The following is a 16476-nucleotide window of genomic DNA, read 5'->3' as shown; positions in this document are numbered from 1 at the left end:
TAAACATATATAAAAATATAAAATTATATATGATTATACATAATTAAATGCGAAATATGACCATTCATATGATCCATATATATTTCTTTTCTTTGTAAAATTATTGTTACAAGAAAAATAATAATAATAAAAAGAAAACATAAAAAATAATTAAGAGAATAATTTTTGCAATGTTTTTTTTTTTACAAAAAATTAATTTTGAAGAAATGAGAAAAAATTGTTCATATACAATTATATATGTATATTTTTAATCATTTATATATAATTTATATATAATTATATATAAGCAATTTTTCTCATTTTTTCAAACTTAATTTTTTGTAAAAAAAAACAATGTAAAAATTATCCTTTAATTATTTTTATGTTCCTTTTATTATTATATTTTTTGTATAACAAAAATAATTTACAAGGAAAAAACTTATATGGATATATATGGACATATAATTTTACATATAATTATATATAGTTAAATATTTTTATATATGTTCTTATATGAAAAATTTTTTCCCGAGGTGTTCTAATTATTTTTAATATTTATAGTCCAATCTTATTTGAGATCTTATACAGATGATATTCAGTTAATTGATGATATTCAGTTAACTTAAATATCGAAAATATAATTTAAATATAATTTATTTTTTATTATTATTTATATAATAATTTTAAATATAAAATTGAACTATAAATTTTTTTTATTTAAATCAATTGATGAAATAATCGTACAGACTACCTATTTAAAAGATTGTATTTTAGATGATCTTAAATATAAAATCGATATAATCAGAACAGAGTGTCCATTTATTCATTAACTGAATTAATTGATCGAGCGGATCGCGATATGTCGCTTCATAAAAATCCGTCCATTCGTCTGGGGCATATACGGTGCATTATTTCTAGGGAAATGCGTTGTCATGTTCGCGTCCCAGAGTTGTCAAGAGTGCCGACAGCCGACTCCGGGTGCTGCTGACTGCTCAAGAAAACGGCGGAGTCATTTCGAGTTTCTCGTAGAACGGTGGTATATTTTGAACGGCCGAGACGATGTCGGCGAGATACGACAGAGCGATCACGGTTTTCTCGCCGGACGGGCATCTGCTCCAGGTGGAATATGCCCAGGAGGCAGTCAAGAAGGGCTCGACGGCGGTACGTTGAACAGTTTGATTATTCTAACCTCCCCTGCTCCTGAGTTCGGGAGTCGCTTTCAGTGTATTTCACCGGAATCCTCTCGTCCGCCCGCCGATCCGCGATCTGTCCGTTGTCACGCACGAGGAGTTTTAGTCATAATCGACCAAACCTAAATTAACTTTATTCATCTACTTTACGTATGACTCTGCGTATTCTACGTATAGGTTATGTTAACAGTTTTACAGGTCAGCGTTAGATCTGTTTGCCTTGCTTGCACTCAGAATCTCTCTCTCTCTCACTGTTTCTCTCCAACGTGTATATTCATTATTATATTTTTCTATATTATTTTCTTATTTTTGTTACTTTCCATTTTGTATATTCTTATTTTTATATTTTCTTTTATTTTTGTTCTTAGAAGGCTTGCCATAGAATAATAACAAATGCTTTTATTTATCTATCTGTCTAATGCCTGAATATATTTATCTCCTTTGTGAAAATTTCGAGAATTTTAAGCAACGCAAACAAGCCAAAAATCACTCTTGTCTCGTACCTATCTGGCAATGTCTATTTTAAGGCAAAAAATAAAGTATGATCCACATATCCATATTCTCATATCATTTTCTGATCATAAAGAATGTAAAAGTGATAGAATTACCAGCTAAAGTACTGCCTGACAAAATTCATATCAATTTATTCTTGGTTTGCTTATGTGTCACAATTTTTTGTAAGCGCAGGTTGGCGTACGTGGCGCAGATGTAGTAGTCTTGGGTGTCGAGAAGAAGTCCGTCGCTAAATTGCAAGAGGAACGTACGGTTCGCAAAATATGTCTCTTGGACGATCATGTAATTATGGCCTTTGCAGGTAAGAATATACAACATCGGCTTAAGGATATATATTGCTTGTGTGCAAAGGGGATAATTGTTTTCAATTCTCCCAACAGGTTTGACAGCTGACGCAAGAGTATTGATCAACCGTGCGCAAGTCGAATGCCAGAGTCACAAGTTAACAGTAGAAGATCCCGTTACCTTGGAATACATTACAAGGTATATTGCAGGTATGACTTAAATTTACAAACTTTTACTCTACAGAAAAATTTTGCCTTCTATCTTATTGAAATATGAATTCCCGAAACGAGTTGTCGCATATACATTTTATTTCTCATTCACGATTTCTCATTCTAATTTCCCAATCAATTTCTTATAAAACCAAGACATACATGAGATAACATTCGGAATCGAATTTGGGATCTGTTGACTACAACAGGTCTCAATCTCTTTTATATTCTTCTCGAAATATGAATTTCCAAAAAGAGTTGTCACATCTCATATACATCTTATTTCTCATTCACGATTTGAATCTAATTTCCAATCAATTTCTTATAAAACCAAGACATATGTATATGAGATAACATTTGGGATCGAATTTGGGATCTGTCGACTACAACAGGTCTCAATTTATATAGAGCCACACATCGCTTTGATAGAAAACTAAAATTATTGTTATTCACAGGCTTAAAACAGAAATATACACAGAGTAACGGCCGTAGACCTTTCGGAATATCTTGTCTCCTAGCTGGATTTGATTACGACGGTGTCCCACATCTTTATCAAACAGAACCGTCAGGGATATATTACGAATGGAAGGTACATACAGATGAGATCAATTTTATACATTTTTTTTGTCGAATTATAATTGAATGTAATTATTTAAGCCAAATACTTATATCAGTCTCTTCTTCCCCAAAGGCAAACGCAACAGGGCGCAGCGCTAAAACTGTACACGAATTCTTGGAGAAGTATTATACCCCGGAAGAGGTATCGACAGAAAAGGGTTGTATAAAATTAGCTATCAGAGCGCTACTCGAGGTAGTTCAATCCGGGCAAAAGAATCTGGAAATAGCGGTAATGCGACGCGGACAGCCATTACAGGTACACTTACAACTTGTGTCCGATTGACACATACTTTAATCCTACATTTTTGACCTAAGAGGTTCATATTTCTAAAACATAAATTTATAACAACGTGTGTAATATTTCAGATGTTGGATACGGACTCCATAGGCGAATATGTAACGGAAATCGAAAAGGAGAAGGAAGCGGAGGCGGAGAAGAAGAAACAGAAAAAGTGATGTCTTTTGTGTTCTATTATGCACTTTGACTATACTATATTATTAATTTTTCTTATAAAATAAATATATTGCAACAAAAAATAGGAGGAAAGCATATAAATGAAAAACGCGACTGAAAACTGTGAGATTTTTTTTATTCACGCCATTTACTGTCACAGAGTGTAAAATGCGTAATACAAAATCATTCGCCACATTTTAAAATTTTAAGGATTTAGATTGATATTATGAAGGGCAAAGGTATAAGTCTAGTTGGTTTTTCAGCAATAAATAATTACATTTCGTACCTATGTATACGTCAGGTTATCTTATTAATGTTCTCGCTTTATATATTTATCTTTTTTCAAAAGTGATATATTTATTAATTTTAATATATTAATTACATTAATTAAATTAATGTTACTAAATCTCAAAAGATCTTCGCTATTCTAACTGCGATTTAACAAATGATATAAATAATTTGGTGTACCTATTCTGTCGATGTGGACTTGATATCAAAATGTACTGTTTTTACTCTGAGATGTATTCCGAGGACAGAGATCTTCCACGATGATTAAATACTTGAAAGGATGGTAAATTTCGCAGCGTCTCCCAAGATTTATTCTCCAAATCGACAACCGCCCGAATCTCTTTGAAGTCGCCAGCAATGTACATGACGCCGTACATAACGACAAATAAACTGGCTATACCTTGGATTAAAATCTGTAACGACAGCGAAATACATATCCCATTAACATGTAATATATTACCAGGATCGTATTGGATTGTACGAATTTGTGAAATCTTTTATACAGGAATGATAAATTTTTTGTAGCTTTTTATACGGGATGATAAAGAGGATAAATATGAATAACTTACGTCAATTGGCAAAGTGGTGAACTCCTGCTCGGTGATTCGCAAGTAGGAACGATCTATAAAAAAAAAACAACACGTTTCGTTCATTCTATCCAATTACGCTTTGTTCGTTTCGGAAATTTGATTACGATTTATTTTTTTTAACTTTAAATGCACAAAATGACAAAGCAAAACGGACGAATGTACAACTTCGTCGTAATGTTGATAATCAGTATAACCTAAAAAAGTAACAAACACGAAAGAATAAGGTAAATCTACTCACGCTGCGCCGCAGAATAAGCTGCATGTAATATAGACATAAATCCTACAAAAGTTATAAATTTATGTATAACCGTAGCCGACATGACTGACGTATAATATCACAGGTGACGCATTGAAATTCTGTAGTACAACACGACGCAACCGCACACGATCATCGATTACTTTACGGCTCTCTCTCTCTCCCTCTTAAAAGTCAGAATGGCTTCCTCTTGAAAGAGACCTCCAGAGAGGAGTAGAGGACGTGTCTGCATTTCTGTCTTTTAGATGGAACTCGTTATTCGATAACGCCTCTATGTGCACAAACTCTGAAGAATTATATAATTATAATATTATACGAGACACACAGCTGGAAATATAGTCTTCGCTAATTGCTACAATTTTAAAATTGTAGCAATTCTAATATTGAAATATTAGTTTAGTTACTAATATATTAATTCATATCATTTTTTAATTTATCTTTTTTATTACTATTTTGTTCCTTTGTATTTGCCCTTTGAATGTGTGATAATTTGAAACTACATATCATATAAAAACATAAATTTCAAAATTTACTCAATGTAAGATTTTGGCAATGTAATTGAAAATTTGAAATATATAGACGTTACCGACTGTCACATAAATTTCTCAATCGTCGGTATAAAAATTTTCTATTTCGGTTCTCAGCTGGTAACACATACAAACTATGAATGCACATAGCACGTGGACATGCGTGGACAGCGTGGACACATTTCGTTTACGATTCTCTGGTTTACGTATAATATTGTGTAACACTTAATTTATTTAGTGTGTGATTTTAAAACTAAACTTAAATTAAAATAATTTAGTTCATTTATAGGTTTTAAACATGGGGGTGAGTTATAACAATTTTTAATCACGTGTTAATTCATTGATCAATTCGAGTCTAACCTCTCAAAAATTTTATTTTTTAATTTCATTAAAGTTAAACTAGAATTGAAACTAAATCTTTAAGCATATGATACATTTTATTTATAGAATCGTTATATAATTATTTATACATTATTATATGTACATATGTATACATATTTAGTTAATGTTTAATTTTCTAAATTCATGAGAGAGTATATTTTTTATGAATCTTCAAATTCTATTAAATTATACGTAAAGTGACTTATAACATGAATGAGTCTTTATCTAAATGTAATAAAAAATTTTAAAAATTTACTTAAAATAAATATATGCCGTTGTTTATTTTATAGAAATTAAAAAAGCCAAAAATCAGTAAAATTAAAAGGAACAATCTTATAAAGACGAAGCTTTCAAAGCAAGGGAAACTTAAATCTCGACGGCATAAATCAGCAAAGAAAAAACCTCAGAAACCAGCACCACCACCTCCAAAAATAGTAGAAGAAGAAGAAGAAGAGAGTGATCATGGAGAAGATTTGATGAACATGGTTGAAGAAGATGATTTAGATTTTTTAAAAAGTGCTATATCTAATAAATCTTACAACCTATTGAAACCGATTCGCTTGAACGAGTATGATTATACTTTGTAATTTTTAATAAGATCTTTTGTAAATTGTATTATATATTTGTAACATATCATTATTCTTGATTTTAGAACAGACAAAGATTTAAATAAGAGAAAGAAAAGAAAGACTGAAAATGATCAGCCGTTAGAAGAACTGTATGAGACTAATGTCTCGAAAATTGTGGAGGAGACAGGAGGGAAGTCAGTTCGAATGTTGCTTCCCATAAAAACACACGATGGTGTTGTAAAGAAACGTATTGTTGAAGAAGACAGTAAAATTTCAAATGGAGAAGGAAATGAAGACACAAATGGCCAAGAAGGAGGGAAAGAAGATAATCAATATGAAAATAGTGATACAGAAGTGGATATTGATGCGCATGTAAGACTTAAGTTATGTGTTTCTAGCATTTCAGATATTTAACATAGAATATATTTTATGTATTGGAAATTTTAGAATAACTTGCAAGTAACTGATAAACCAGTGTCTACCATCGAACTTCTGGCGCATCGTGAAGAGATATTGAGAGCCAAGCGTTTTAAAATAGGTATACTTTCGAGTGGCATATTAGAAAACCCAGAACTCAAGTCCGAAAATTTTACTGTATTGCTGAAAATGATGGATAAAGAAACTTCGGAAGTTTACATCACAATCAGAAAACTGGCAATGATGTCTCTGTTAGAAGTCTTTAAAGACTTGCTACCGTCGTATAGTATCCTGCAGGCTCCTCAGGAAGGAGTAAAGCGTACGTATACATATATATTATATGTAACTTATCAAAAAAAATTGCATGATTTACACATTATTAATAACTTCTAATCAATTTTATCTGTGTCTTTAGTGAAAAAAGACACTTTGGTGCTGCAGAAATATGAAGCTACCCTATTGAAGAATTACAAAAGCTATTTGCAGAGACTCGAAAAGATGTCTAAGATTTTGAGACAAAAGGGAAATGTGCAGTCGGTAAACGAACAAGAAAAGCAATTGGGCGAGACAGCTGTTTCCTGCATGTGCGAGCTCCTCACCCTCCATCCGTATTTTAATTTCTCCGTTAATATAGCTAATTTCATCCTTCCTCTATTGGATAACAAACGGAGCAGCGTGAGAGAAAAAGTTGCGCAATCTATTTCCCAAGTATTCAAAGAAGATAAACGTGGTCAGCTATCTCTCACAGTAAGTTATAATAGAAATTTTATTATTTTATATAGTAATATTTTATATTTTGATACGCTGGTAATTACAGAGTTATGATTTATTCATTGCATTAATTTCAGATAGTACGAAAATTAAATCAGTATATCAAGTCGAGGAAACACTCTGTACACTCTGAGGTGATAGCGGTGTTACTGGCTCTGCGCATCAAAGACATCAATCTGGACAAAGAAAAGGAGGAGGAAACCAAGCAGAAGAAACTCATGTCTCACAAACAAAGGATTCTCGCGTTAAGCAAACGGGAGAGGAAAAAGAGCAAGAAGCTGGAGCAAGTGGAGAAAGAAATGCTTGAGACGAAGGGCGAGGAAAATAAGCAGGCGAAGCATAAGACTCTCACGGAGATAACGAGTATAGTGTTTACTATATACTTCAGAATTCTGAAACAAGCTCCCAACAGCAAAGTGCTATCCGTGTGCCTGGAAGGATTGGCCAAGTAACGCAATTATACATACATAGCTACTTTGCATCGTAACATCTCCCATTTACTGATTTTAATATAATGTCTTACTTGTGCACTACAGATTTGCGCACTGTATCAATATAAATTTTTACGAGGATTTAGTGAACGCCATAGACAGGTTAATAGAGGACGGTAATTTGGGATTGAGGGAGCAACTGCACTGTGTTCAGTGTATATTCACGATATTATCTGGACAAGCCGTAGCGTTGAATATCGATCCATATAGGTTCGTACTAATCGTAATTTTTATTTTTCTCTTTACTCCTTCATATATTTTTTAGAATGAATTACATGCTGAATATATTGTAAATATAAAAGTTACATAAAATTGTCTCTCTCTCTGTCGTATAGATTTTACGTGCATTTGTATAAAAATATATTGAAAGTCCATTGCGGGAGGACGCACTCGGAGACTGAGACCGTGCTGCAAACGTTGCTGCAGATTCTCATACATCAGCGGAGGAGGATCACGCAGGCACGCATGGTAGCCTTTGTAAAGAGAATCGGCACGATGGCATTGCAGTCGCAGCACAACGCGACGCTGGGGATTCTCGGTATTATCAAGCAAGTGATGCAGCTTGGGAAAGCGGCTCACGTCTTGTTGGACACCGACTGCACCGGCGACGGTCATTACCGGATCGAAATTGAGGAACCCGATTACTGCAACGCTGAGTGTACCGCGTTGTACGAGCTCGTTGCTCTACAGGTAGGTTTATACACTATCTAAATTGAAATGGATTTTTGTTTGAAGACGATCAAACGATGGATAACAAAAGTTGTTCTTACAGCGCCACTATCACAGCGTGGTACAGCAGCTCGCTAAAAATATAGCGTACACTACACCTACGAGCGGTGAGGGCAGCTTGACGGCCGAAATTGCGAAGTTGTAAGTACCGATTTCGATACTTAATAATCATTGACAAGTTTTCAATAAATTGATAAATTATTGGTAGATTACGACATGTTTTCATCGTAATTATTAAGTGCAATTAGTTACTTATGAATCTTTCTATATTGTTTGTTTTATTAATTTTAGATCACCAGAGGAACTCTATACGGAATATGACCCTGCGGGTGTAGCGTTTAAGCCTGCCGTACCTATTCCAAAGAAGAATACCGTTAAAAAGATACCGGTGAATTATAGTATGAGCCCACAACTCGAAAAATATGTTAATACTGTCGATGTCGGCAACTTATTTGCGAACGGACATGTAGACTTTTACAAAGCCTGTAAAAGTAAAAAAAGGGAAGGAATATATTAAGTAACATTGAATAATTGAAATAAAAAATTCTTACATACTAAATTCTGCGTCTTGACTTTTATTTATACTAATTTCATCAATTCTTGTTAGCCTGTAAAAATAATTTATGTGTTGTAAATAATTTAACTGATTTTCGAAAGGAAGATGCTCGGGAGAACAACAAGAAATTTACTGTTCTCGATGAAAGATAACGTTTCTTATGGTACAAAGTGTCTTAGAAACTGTCATCTTTTCTTTGAGTTACAAAATAGTCAGTTTTCAGCATACTTTTCTTTTGGAAATTTGAACACACATACACAGCATTATTCTAAAAAATTCAACCGTGTCAGCTTCATATTTTCTTCTCATATTTATTGTTTCCTCTTCTATTCTCAACTCAACTTTGAATTTATCAATACCTTTATTTTATTAAAATTTTCTTGAAATTTATTTTATCTTATTGACATTAATTATTCTATATTATATATATAGATCTATATAATATATAGATAGAGAGACCTCTATCCATATATATATAATCACACTACGATGTAATTAATAGAATAATTAATGTCAATAAGATAAAATAAATTTCAAGAAAATTTTAAAATAAAGGTATTGATAAATTCAAAGTTGAGTCAAAATCATTTTAAAGTCAGATTCAAATTGAACGAACGAACAGAGAGTTGTTGTCATGTCGTTTGCACTCGTCACGTGACACGACGAGTGTTCAGTGTCTCCGATTCCACCTACTCTTATTTCTGCTAGCTGCATGTCGCGGTTCTATGTTTGACATGTTTTGACGTTCTTCATTTCGGGAGCCAGGTCAGCCAGGTCATAATATTTTACGCAGGATGATGTCCGAGAGAGATTACGCGCCCCTGAGCGCGGCATGCGTACGATCCCTCAATGACAAGTTGTACGAGAAACGGAAGCCAGCTGCCCTGGAGATAGAGAAGTAAGGTTATCCGTGTTGTGTGCAATTTCAATCTCGCTGCGCGTTTTTCGTCACGAGCACCTTCCTCTTCTTTTCCCCAGGTTCCCTTCGACGACGTGACCCTCCCGAGTCACGGTTCGATAATCCTTAAAGGAGTTGATTATTACTGGAGTTGTGTAGATTATTACTGCAAAAGAAACTCGTGCACTCCTCTCCTCCATTTCTCTTTCCATTTAAAGATAATTGATTTTTTCATTTAATTTAGTATTTATTTGTTCTTTTAATTCCATAGAATGGTGAAGGAATTCGCTGCTCACAACAATACCGTACAGATCAAGAGGTTGCTGAAGGTCCTTGGGCAGGACTTCGCCACCTCGCAGAACCCGCATACGCGCAAGGGCGGCTTAATAGGTCTCGCAGCGATCGCGGTCGGTCTCGGAAAGGACACCGGGCAGTACATAGAGGACCTGATCCATCCGATCCTGGCGTGCTTCTGCGACGCCGATCTAAGAGTCAGATACTACGCCTGCGAGAGCCTGTACAATGTGGTCAAAGTGGCAAGGGGCGCGGTGCTGCCCCAGTTCACCGACATCTTCGCCGCGCTCAGCAAACTGGCCTGCGACTCTGAGCAGAATATAAAAAACGCCACCGAGCTGCTCGACAGACTGATGAAGGTAGCCGCGGAGAATTTCTTTTTAAATTCTTAAAGATGCGATTTTTATACAACTCTCACGCTCTGCGTGCTATTGATTTCAGGACATCGTGACGGAAAGCGGCCTCTTCGATTTAGTCGGATTCATGCCCCTGTTGCGCGAGCGTATCTACACGAAGAACCCGTTCGGCAGACAGTTCGTGATATCGTGGGTGTCCGTGCTGGACGCGGTGCCCAACATGGACTTCATAATATTTCTGCCCGAGATACTCGACGGATTGTTCAGGATACTGGACGACCCGACGCCGGAGATCAAGAAAGTCACGGACACGGTTCTCGGTGAATTTTTACGCAGCATCAAGGCCAATCCCGCGAGGGTGGACTTCGCGGCGATGATAAACATACTGATCACGCACGCCCAGAGTAGCGACGAGCTGCTGCAGCTGACCGCCATCACGTGGATCAAGGAGTTCGTAAACCTGTCCGGGCCGCTCATGCTCCCGTACATGTCCGGCATTCTCGTGGCCGTTCTACCGTGCCTGGCCTACGACGGCGACACACGTAAGAGTATCAAAGAGACGGCGACGCAAGTGAACGCGAATTTAATGAAATTAATAATCGTCAAAAGTACAGACGTGACGAATAAGAATCAAGAAAATAAGATACATTCTACGAGGGAGAAGAATGGTAAGTGGTAATTTAATTACATTATTAATGGATTTAGCGAGCGAAATTTCAAATCGTTTCTAACATGCCACGAGTGTTTCAAATTACTGCGAATATCACTGAGATCAAATACTGTTTAAAATTCTGACATTTTTGTGATTAAATTAAACTTAAATTGTACGTTAATCTCTTACATCATTTAGAACACATGATAATAATAATATAATTCCCTTTTCTTTCAGATACAATAGAAAATCATTTCCTGGCTGAAGACTTGGATCTCACCAGTGTAGTGGAAGTACTTACGAAACACTTGCTATACCTGTCGGTTCAAACTAAGGTCGCGGTCTTAAAATGGATACACCATCTGTTCATAAACATTCCGCAACAAATGTTCGATCATATCGAGGACTTGTTTCCGATATTAATGAAATCCTTAAGTGACGCCTCCGACGAGGTGGTGCAACAGACTTTAGTGGTGATGGCCGAGATCATTAGCTCGAAAACCCCGGAGGCGGTGGCGACCGATCCCGACGCGAAGATGCAGAACAAGTATTTCACAAAGTTCATCGTCAACTTACTGAGGCTCTTCTCGACCGACAGGCATCTGCTGGAGGAACGGGGCGCTTTCATTATAAGAGAGTTGTGCGTGCTTCTGAGCGCGGAGGATATATACAAGATACTGGCTAAGATACTGCTGGAAGAGCAAAACTTGAGCTTCGCCTGCACTATGATACAAACTCTGAACGTTATCCTGTTAACCAGTTCCGAGCTGTTTGATTTGCGCAACAAACTCAGGCATTTGGACTCTCCAGTAAGTCCGTCAGCTTCCTCGCGAAATGTTTTTAAATAGTCGAACGTGACACGTTGATTTTGTATCGTAATTTAGCTATGTAAATAGAATATATTATTCACGACTGTGTGATATCTTTTTTTTTTTAGGACAGTTGCGCGTTATTTGAGTGCCTGTACGTGTCCTGGTGTCACAATCCAGTCGCGACGGTGGCCCTGTGTCTGCTGTCTCAACACTACCGGCACGCATGCAACATCATTCAATCTTTGTATCCTTTATTCTATTCTTTCCCGCTCAATTTGCCATCTCGCTGAATCGTTTTCAAAAACCTTAACGCAACGTCTGTACATATCAGCGAAAACATAGAGGTCACAGTGGAGTTCCTGACGGAGATAGACAAATTGGTACAGTTAATAGAATCACCGATATTCACTTGTAAGTAAATGCGGCATATCGCGTTGCCAATAAGAGTATTAAAAACGTTTTGTTTTCGTACATTTTGTTTTCATACATTTTGATTTCGTACATTTTGTTTTCGTAAACTCTGTATGTCCAAGGCAGGGAAGAGGACACGTCGGTGAGCATTATTTGTAAGCGTGCTCGTTTTGTAAACATCAAAGTCCTCTTCCCTGCCTTGGACATACAGAGTGAATTTACGAAAACACGAGGGGAGGGACTCGTCGGTTAGCTGGCTTACTTGAGATAAAAAAATGTAGATTTTTTATGTTTCTTCATTTTTTTTTTGTTTGTTCAAGATCTGAGGCTGCAGCTGTTGGAATGGGAGAAGAACGATGCCTTGATATACGCGTTATACGGCTTGCTCATGATCCTGCCGCAGAGCGACGCCTACGCTACTCTGCAACGTCGTCTAGCGGCGATACCTCCGGCCACGAGGCCGATACCCAAGAGCGAGCAGCGCACGCAGGAGAAAACAGATGCCGATTGCCCGTTTGATTTCGCCAAGCTGTTGAAACATTTCCACGCGGTGCAGGAGCACCACAGGGAGCAGAAGCGCAAACAAAGACTGAACTCCTTGATCGAGAGGAATGCTAGTCACGTAGACATATGAATCGCGCATACTTTTTTTTTTCCACGCGCGTAAATTCGTACGCACGGATTTTGTAACGCATACAAGAGAAGGGAGAAGACACGCGCCTGATTTGCTAATTTTTTACTGCGTAATTGTATATAAAACTTGTGTTTAGCTTTATTGTAATAAAAATATAATTATTATTTATTGAAACGCAATCGTTGGATTCGTTAGAAATAAAATGGATTTAGCGAGCAAAATTTTAAATCGTTTCTAACATACCACGAGTGTTTCAAATTATTGCGAACATCATTGAGATCAAATACTATTTAAAATTCTGACATTTTTGTGATTAAATTAAACTTTAAAGTTCACGAGAGAATTGTACGTTAATCTCTACATCATTTAAAACACATACATGATAATAATAATATAATTCCCTTTCCTTTCAGACATAATAGAAAATCATTTCTTGATCATCATAAAATCATTATCGTTGATCTTAAAGTAAAACAGCCGTTTAACCGAGAAGAGGGGAACGCAGACGTACGAATTCATTTAACATTTAATCTGTACACTAATTAATTATAAATATTGTGACTCCTAATATATACATTCTTAAGATTCAGTCTTCATTTCGTAGTTATTGTCAGATTGACAGAGAAATGACAGTAGCGCGCGTTAAAGCTCATATCCCGTGTCGCTCACGTCATCTGGCCTATCAGTCGCCGACAGATGGTCCAGCTGATCTACAAGCAGACTGTTTTCGTAGAGAAGCAACGTGATTTGTTCCTGCGTGTCGCAGATGTTGCACCACGTCTTCGTGCTCTCCTGCACCGGCACGCTCGTTTTCTCGATCGTTTTCGACTTGCCGGGCAGCCTGTCCAACGAGTGCAGCAGATTCTCGTTGCGCTCCTTGCTCTCCTGCGACAAACGGTAGGAGAACGATTCCAGCACGCGCTCGTAACCGTCTATGTCCTTATCCAATATCTGCGTCTGCAGGAACACCGTCTGCGCCATTTTGTACCAATCGGCAACGCACTCGGATCGCTGGGTCATCGCCGGCATGCACTCCGTCTCGAGAAGCGCTTTCAATCGACGTCCCGTTTCCGTGACCTGTTCAACGAAGAGGGGGACGTTGCGTTTCAGTGAATTTCGCGAGAAATAATTTGCGCGAGCTCTTCTGAATTTCTATCTTGTTTCGCAATAACGCACGGATTAGGGAAACTCGACACGTAAATTTACGTACCTTTATGCGTTCGAGAACGTGGAATTGTTCGTCGTTGTAAGTGAGACTACGAGTGGCCCTGTCCCTCAATAAATGTTGCCATCCGTCCCTCAAGCGATCGACCAACGTCGCCGCCCTTTGGCTCGCTTTCGTGGCCCACGGGCACCACAAGCCGCGAGTACTGTTGTCCCATTCCCCGCGTAAGCTGCCCTCTTTTACGTACCTATAACAATATTATATCTAATTACATTTCTAAATTTCCGATTTTGCAAGATTAAATGCTCATAAACGCACTGATCGGTATTGATAAAACGTATTTCTCAAACGCAGCAATTATGTGCTTCGCATCTTTTAAGACGACCTACCTCTGATGAAGTTGCACTATTGCTGGAGTCAGTTCGCTCATAAGCTCCTTGCTCTTCACGTCCAATTCCTTCCGCCAGCTCTTGACCTCCATCGCGGTTGGACCGCCGAACTTTCGGAACACGTGCCTGGCGAAGGTCTCGCACCTCTCCACCGCCAGCACGGTGTCCTCCACCGCTTTCGTGAATTCCCTCGAGTGCTGGCACTTGCCCAGCACTCGGGTGAGCTCCGTGGACAGAAGACCGCTGAACGCGTCAATGGCGTCCCGCGACAATTTGCTGCACAGCGCCAGCTTGTCGATTCTACGTTTGCAGACGTGTCCGACGGAGCACGCGACCTTGGCTTGGCTCGCGTCGTTCTCCACGGACACGAGGTTCGCGAAGACGGGAAATTTCGGCAGTTCGGTCTCCGTCGGCAGCACGACGTTGTTGTTCTCCCGCGAGAACAGCATCAGCGGCTTGTCGTTGCTGGTGTTGGGATACCCCTTGCCCGGCGTGGACTCCTCGACGAGACTCGTGAGGGGGACCTCCCCGAGGAGGAGAATCTGCGCGTGGGGCATGATCTCGGACTGATCCTGAATGTGTATCTGCAGAGCGACCAGCTTCTCCTCCGGATGCAAAAAGACCTTGATCAAGCTGGCCTTGTGGATGTTGAATATGTGAATGGGTTTGCGGCAAAGCGTGTCCGTGACCTCGCTGAAGAATCGCTCGAAGCTCCAGATCCTCTGCGGATCCACCTCCAGCAGGCCGGCCAACAGCGGCGTCACTATCTTCTTCAGGCCGGTGCTCAACTGGCAGGCCTGCGGCAACTCCCTGCTCCACTCGATCGGCCCGTTCTCCGAGGTCTGCAACCCGGATATCACGCCCGACGCTTTCTTCGTGGTGATGTAGAACATGGTCTCCTTGTTCCTCCGTCCGCCGAACGGTCTGAACGGCAGATTGCCCGTCGCCACGTGGTAGAGGGTCACGCCTATGGACCACAAGTCGACGGTCGCGCCGAAGGTCTTGCCGACGGGCTTCCTCAGCACCGCGCGTTCGTACATATCCGGGTGCAGGTACTCCTCGGTGCCGTACAGCGAAACGAACTGCTGATCCTCCTGCAATTCCCGAGCGGCCCCGAAATCAGTAAGCTTGTATATCGTGCTGCCGTCGTCAGCGATGAATTTCATTATATTGCCTGCGCGAGAAGAAAGAGAGGATGATCGAAGAACTTTAGTTGCAAAACACATACGCGCGTGAAATGTTGAAAATACAAGCGGACCAAGTCGTCTGGTATTGAATAAAATCAATTGGAGCATTGTTTTATTATCGTTTAAGTAAATACAACTGATGTAAAGTGACAGTATTACTTTAACTGTAACAATAAAACTGCGACAACTTTAACCGTGACAATAAATAGAAATAAATCTAATAATTCGATCAAAGCGGATCTTGGTGTCTGATAATGTTTTTGCGAATTTACAAACATTTTTCAGCTGCACGCTAATTGTCAGTTTAAGAAACACACAGCTCTAAAGTGTTAAGTATTTCAGTTTCCGCAACTTTCCGATTGCTGCCCTACATTTACGTACATTATCCCCGGCTGTCTCGTTACCTGGCTTCAGGTCCCGGTGGACCAAATTGTTGTCGCGCAGGTGCTTCATGCCGGCCGACAGGTGTTCCAGCACCAGCAGGAACTCGCTCTCCGCAAGGCCGTACGTGTTCTCCGGGTCGTCGAGGATGTTGAAGAGGCTGCCGCCGGTGCAGAGCTCCATGACGATCACCTTCCCCCGGCCGTCCTGCTCCTCCTCGATCGCCAGCAGCTTGACGATGTTCTCGTGCTTGACCTTCTTCAGCACCTCGAACTCCCTCACCTGCACGTCGTGCGGCCGCATGTGGCTCAGCTGATTGAACGTCTTCACCGCGACCGGCTCCCCGTTGTTCTTGTTGACGCCCTGGAACACCGCGCCGGTCGCGCCCTTGCCGAGCACGCTGGTGGTGCACCAGACGTAGTTGGCGGATCCCCGTAGGAAGGACATGTCGCCCGCGCGTCGATGGGCTTCTCC

General features: G+C 39.2%; 5 protein-coding genes across 5 annotated transcripts; 3 read left to right on the top strand and 2 right to left on the bottom strand.

Annotated features, from left to right (window-relative positions):
* The first annotated feature begins 923 nt into the window (after window positions 1–923).
* LOC105455293 (proteasome subunit alpha type-7-1) lies at window positions 924–3537 on the top strand. Its single transcript, XM_011698514.1, has 6 exons — window positions 924–1140; window positions 1857–1983; window positions 2063–2176; window positions 2632–2765; window positions 2868–3050; window positions 3161–3537. Exons 1-6 carry the CDS (start codon window positions 1039–1041, stop codon window positions 3248–3250), a joined length of 750 nt encoding a protein of 249 aa, XP_011696816.1. The 5' UTR covers window positions 924–1038; the 3' UTR covers window positions 3251–3537.
* On the bottom strand, window positions 3368–4587 carry LOC105455294 (membrane magnesium transporter 1). The gene is made up of 3 exons (XM_011698515.1): window positions 4365–4587; window positions 4106–4158; window positions 3368–3949 (listed from the first exon to the last, which is right to left on the bottom strand). Exons 1-3 carry the CDS (start codon window positions 4444–4446, stop codon window positions 3758–3760), a joined length of 327 nt encoding a protein of 108 aa, XP_011696817.1. The 5' UTR covers window positions 4447–4587; the 3' UTR covers window positions 3368–3757.
* A 451-nt stretch (window positions 4588–5038) lies between these two features.
* LOC105455292 (nucleolar complex protein 3 homolog) lies at window positions 5039–8826 on the top strand. Its single transcript, XM_011698513.1, has 10 exons — window positions 5039–5213; window positions 5581–5858; window positions 5943–6231; window positions 6307–6595; window positions 6692–7023; window positions 7125–7495; window positions 7584–7748; window positions 7874–8228; window positions 8311–8408; window positions 8559–8826. Exons 1-10 carry the CDS (start codon window positions 5208–5210, stop codon window positions 8782–8784), a joined length of 2409 nt encoding a protein of 802 aa, XP_011696815.1. The 5' UTR covers window positions 5039–5207; the 3' UTR covers window positions 8785–8826.
* Window positions 8827–9461: 635 nt separating this feature from the next.
* LOC105455288 (protein VAC14 homolog) lies at window positions 9462–13101 on the top strand. Its single transcript, XM_011698508.1, has 7 exons — window positions 9462–9721; window positions 9993–10374; window positions 10457–11039; window positions 11261–11832; window positions 11961–12079; window positions 12167–12246; window positions 12567–13101. The coding sequence occupies exons 1-7, from the start codon at window positions 9618–9620 to the stop codon at window positions 12878–12880; spliced, it is 2154 nt and encodes a 717-aa protein (XP_011696810.1). The 5' UTR covers window positions 9462–9617; the 3' UTR covers window positions 12881–13101.
* A 159-nt stretch (window positions 13102–13260) lies between these two features.
* On the bottom strand, window positions 13261–16462 carry LOC105455289 (inhibitor of nuclear factor kappa-B kinase subunit epsilon). The gene is made up of 4 exons (XM_011698509.1): window positions 16026–16462; window positions 14435–15608; window positions 14091–14292; window positions 13261–13957 (listed from the first exon to the last, which is right to left on the bottom strand). The coding sequence occupies exons 1-4, from the start codon at window positions 16447–16449 to the stop codon at window positions 13523–13525; spliced, it is 2235 nt and encodes a 744-aa protein (XP_011696811.1). The 5' UTR covers window positions 16450–16462; the 3' UTR covers window positions 13261–13522.
* Between the last annotated feature and the right edge of the window lie 14 nt (window positions 16463–16476).

The sequence above is a fragment of the Wasmannia auropunctata genome, unplaced genomic scaffold (genome assembly GCF_000956235.1).
Source record: "Wasmannia auropunctata unplaced genomic scaffold, wasmannia.A_1.0 LD335903.1, whole genome shotgun sequence".
NCBI lineage: Eukaryota > Metazoa > Arthropoda > Insecta > Hymenoptera > Formicidae > Wasmannia > Wasmannia auropunctata.
This window is presented reverse-complemented; position numbering and strand designations above follow the sequence as displayed.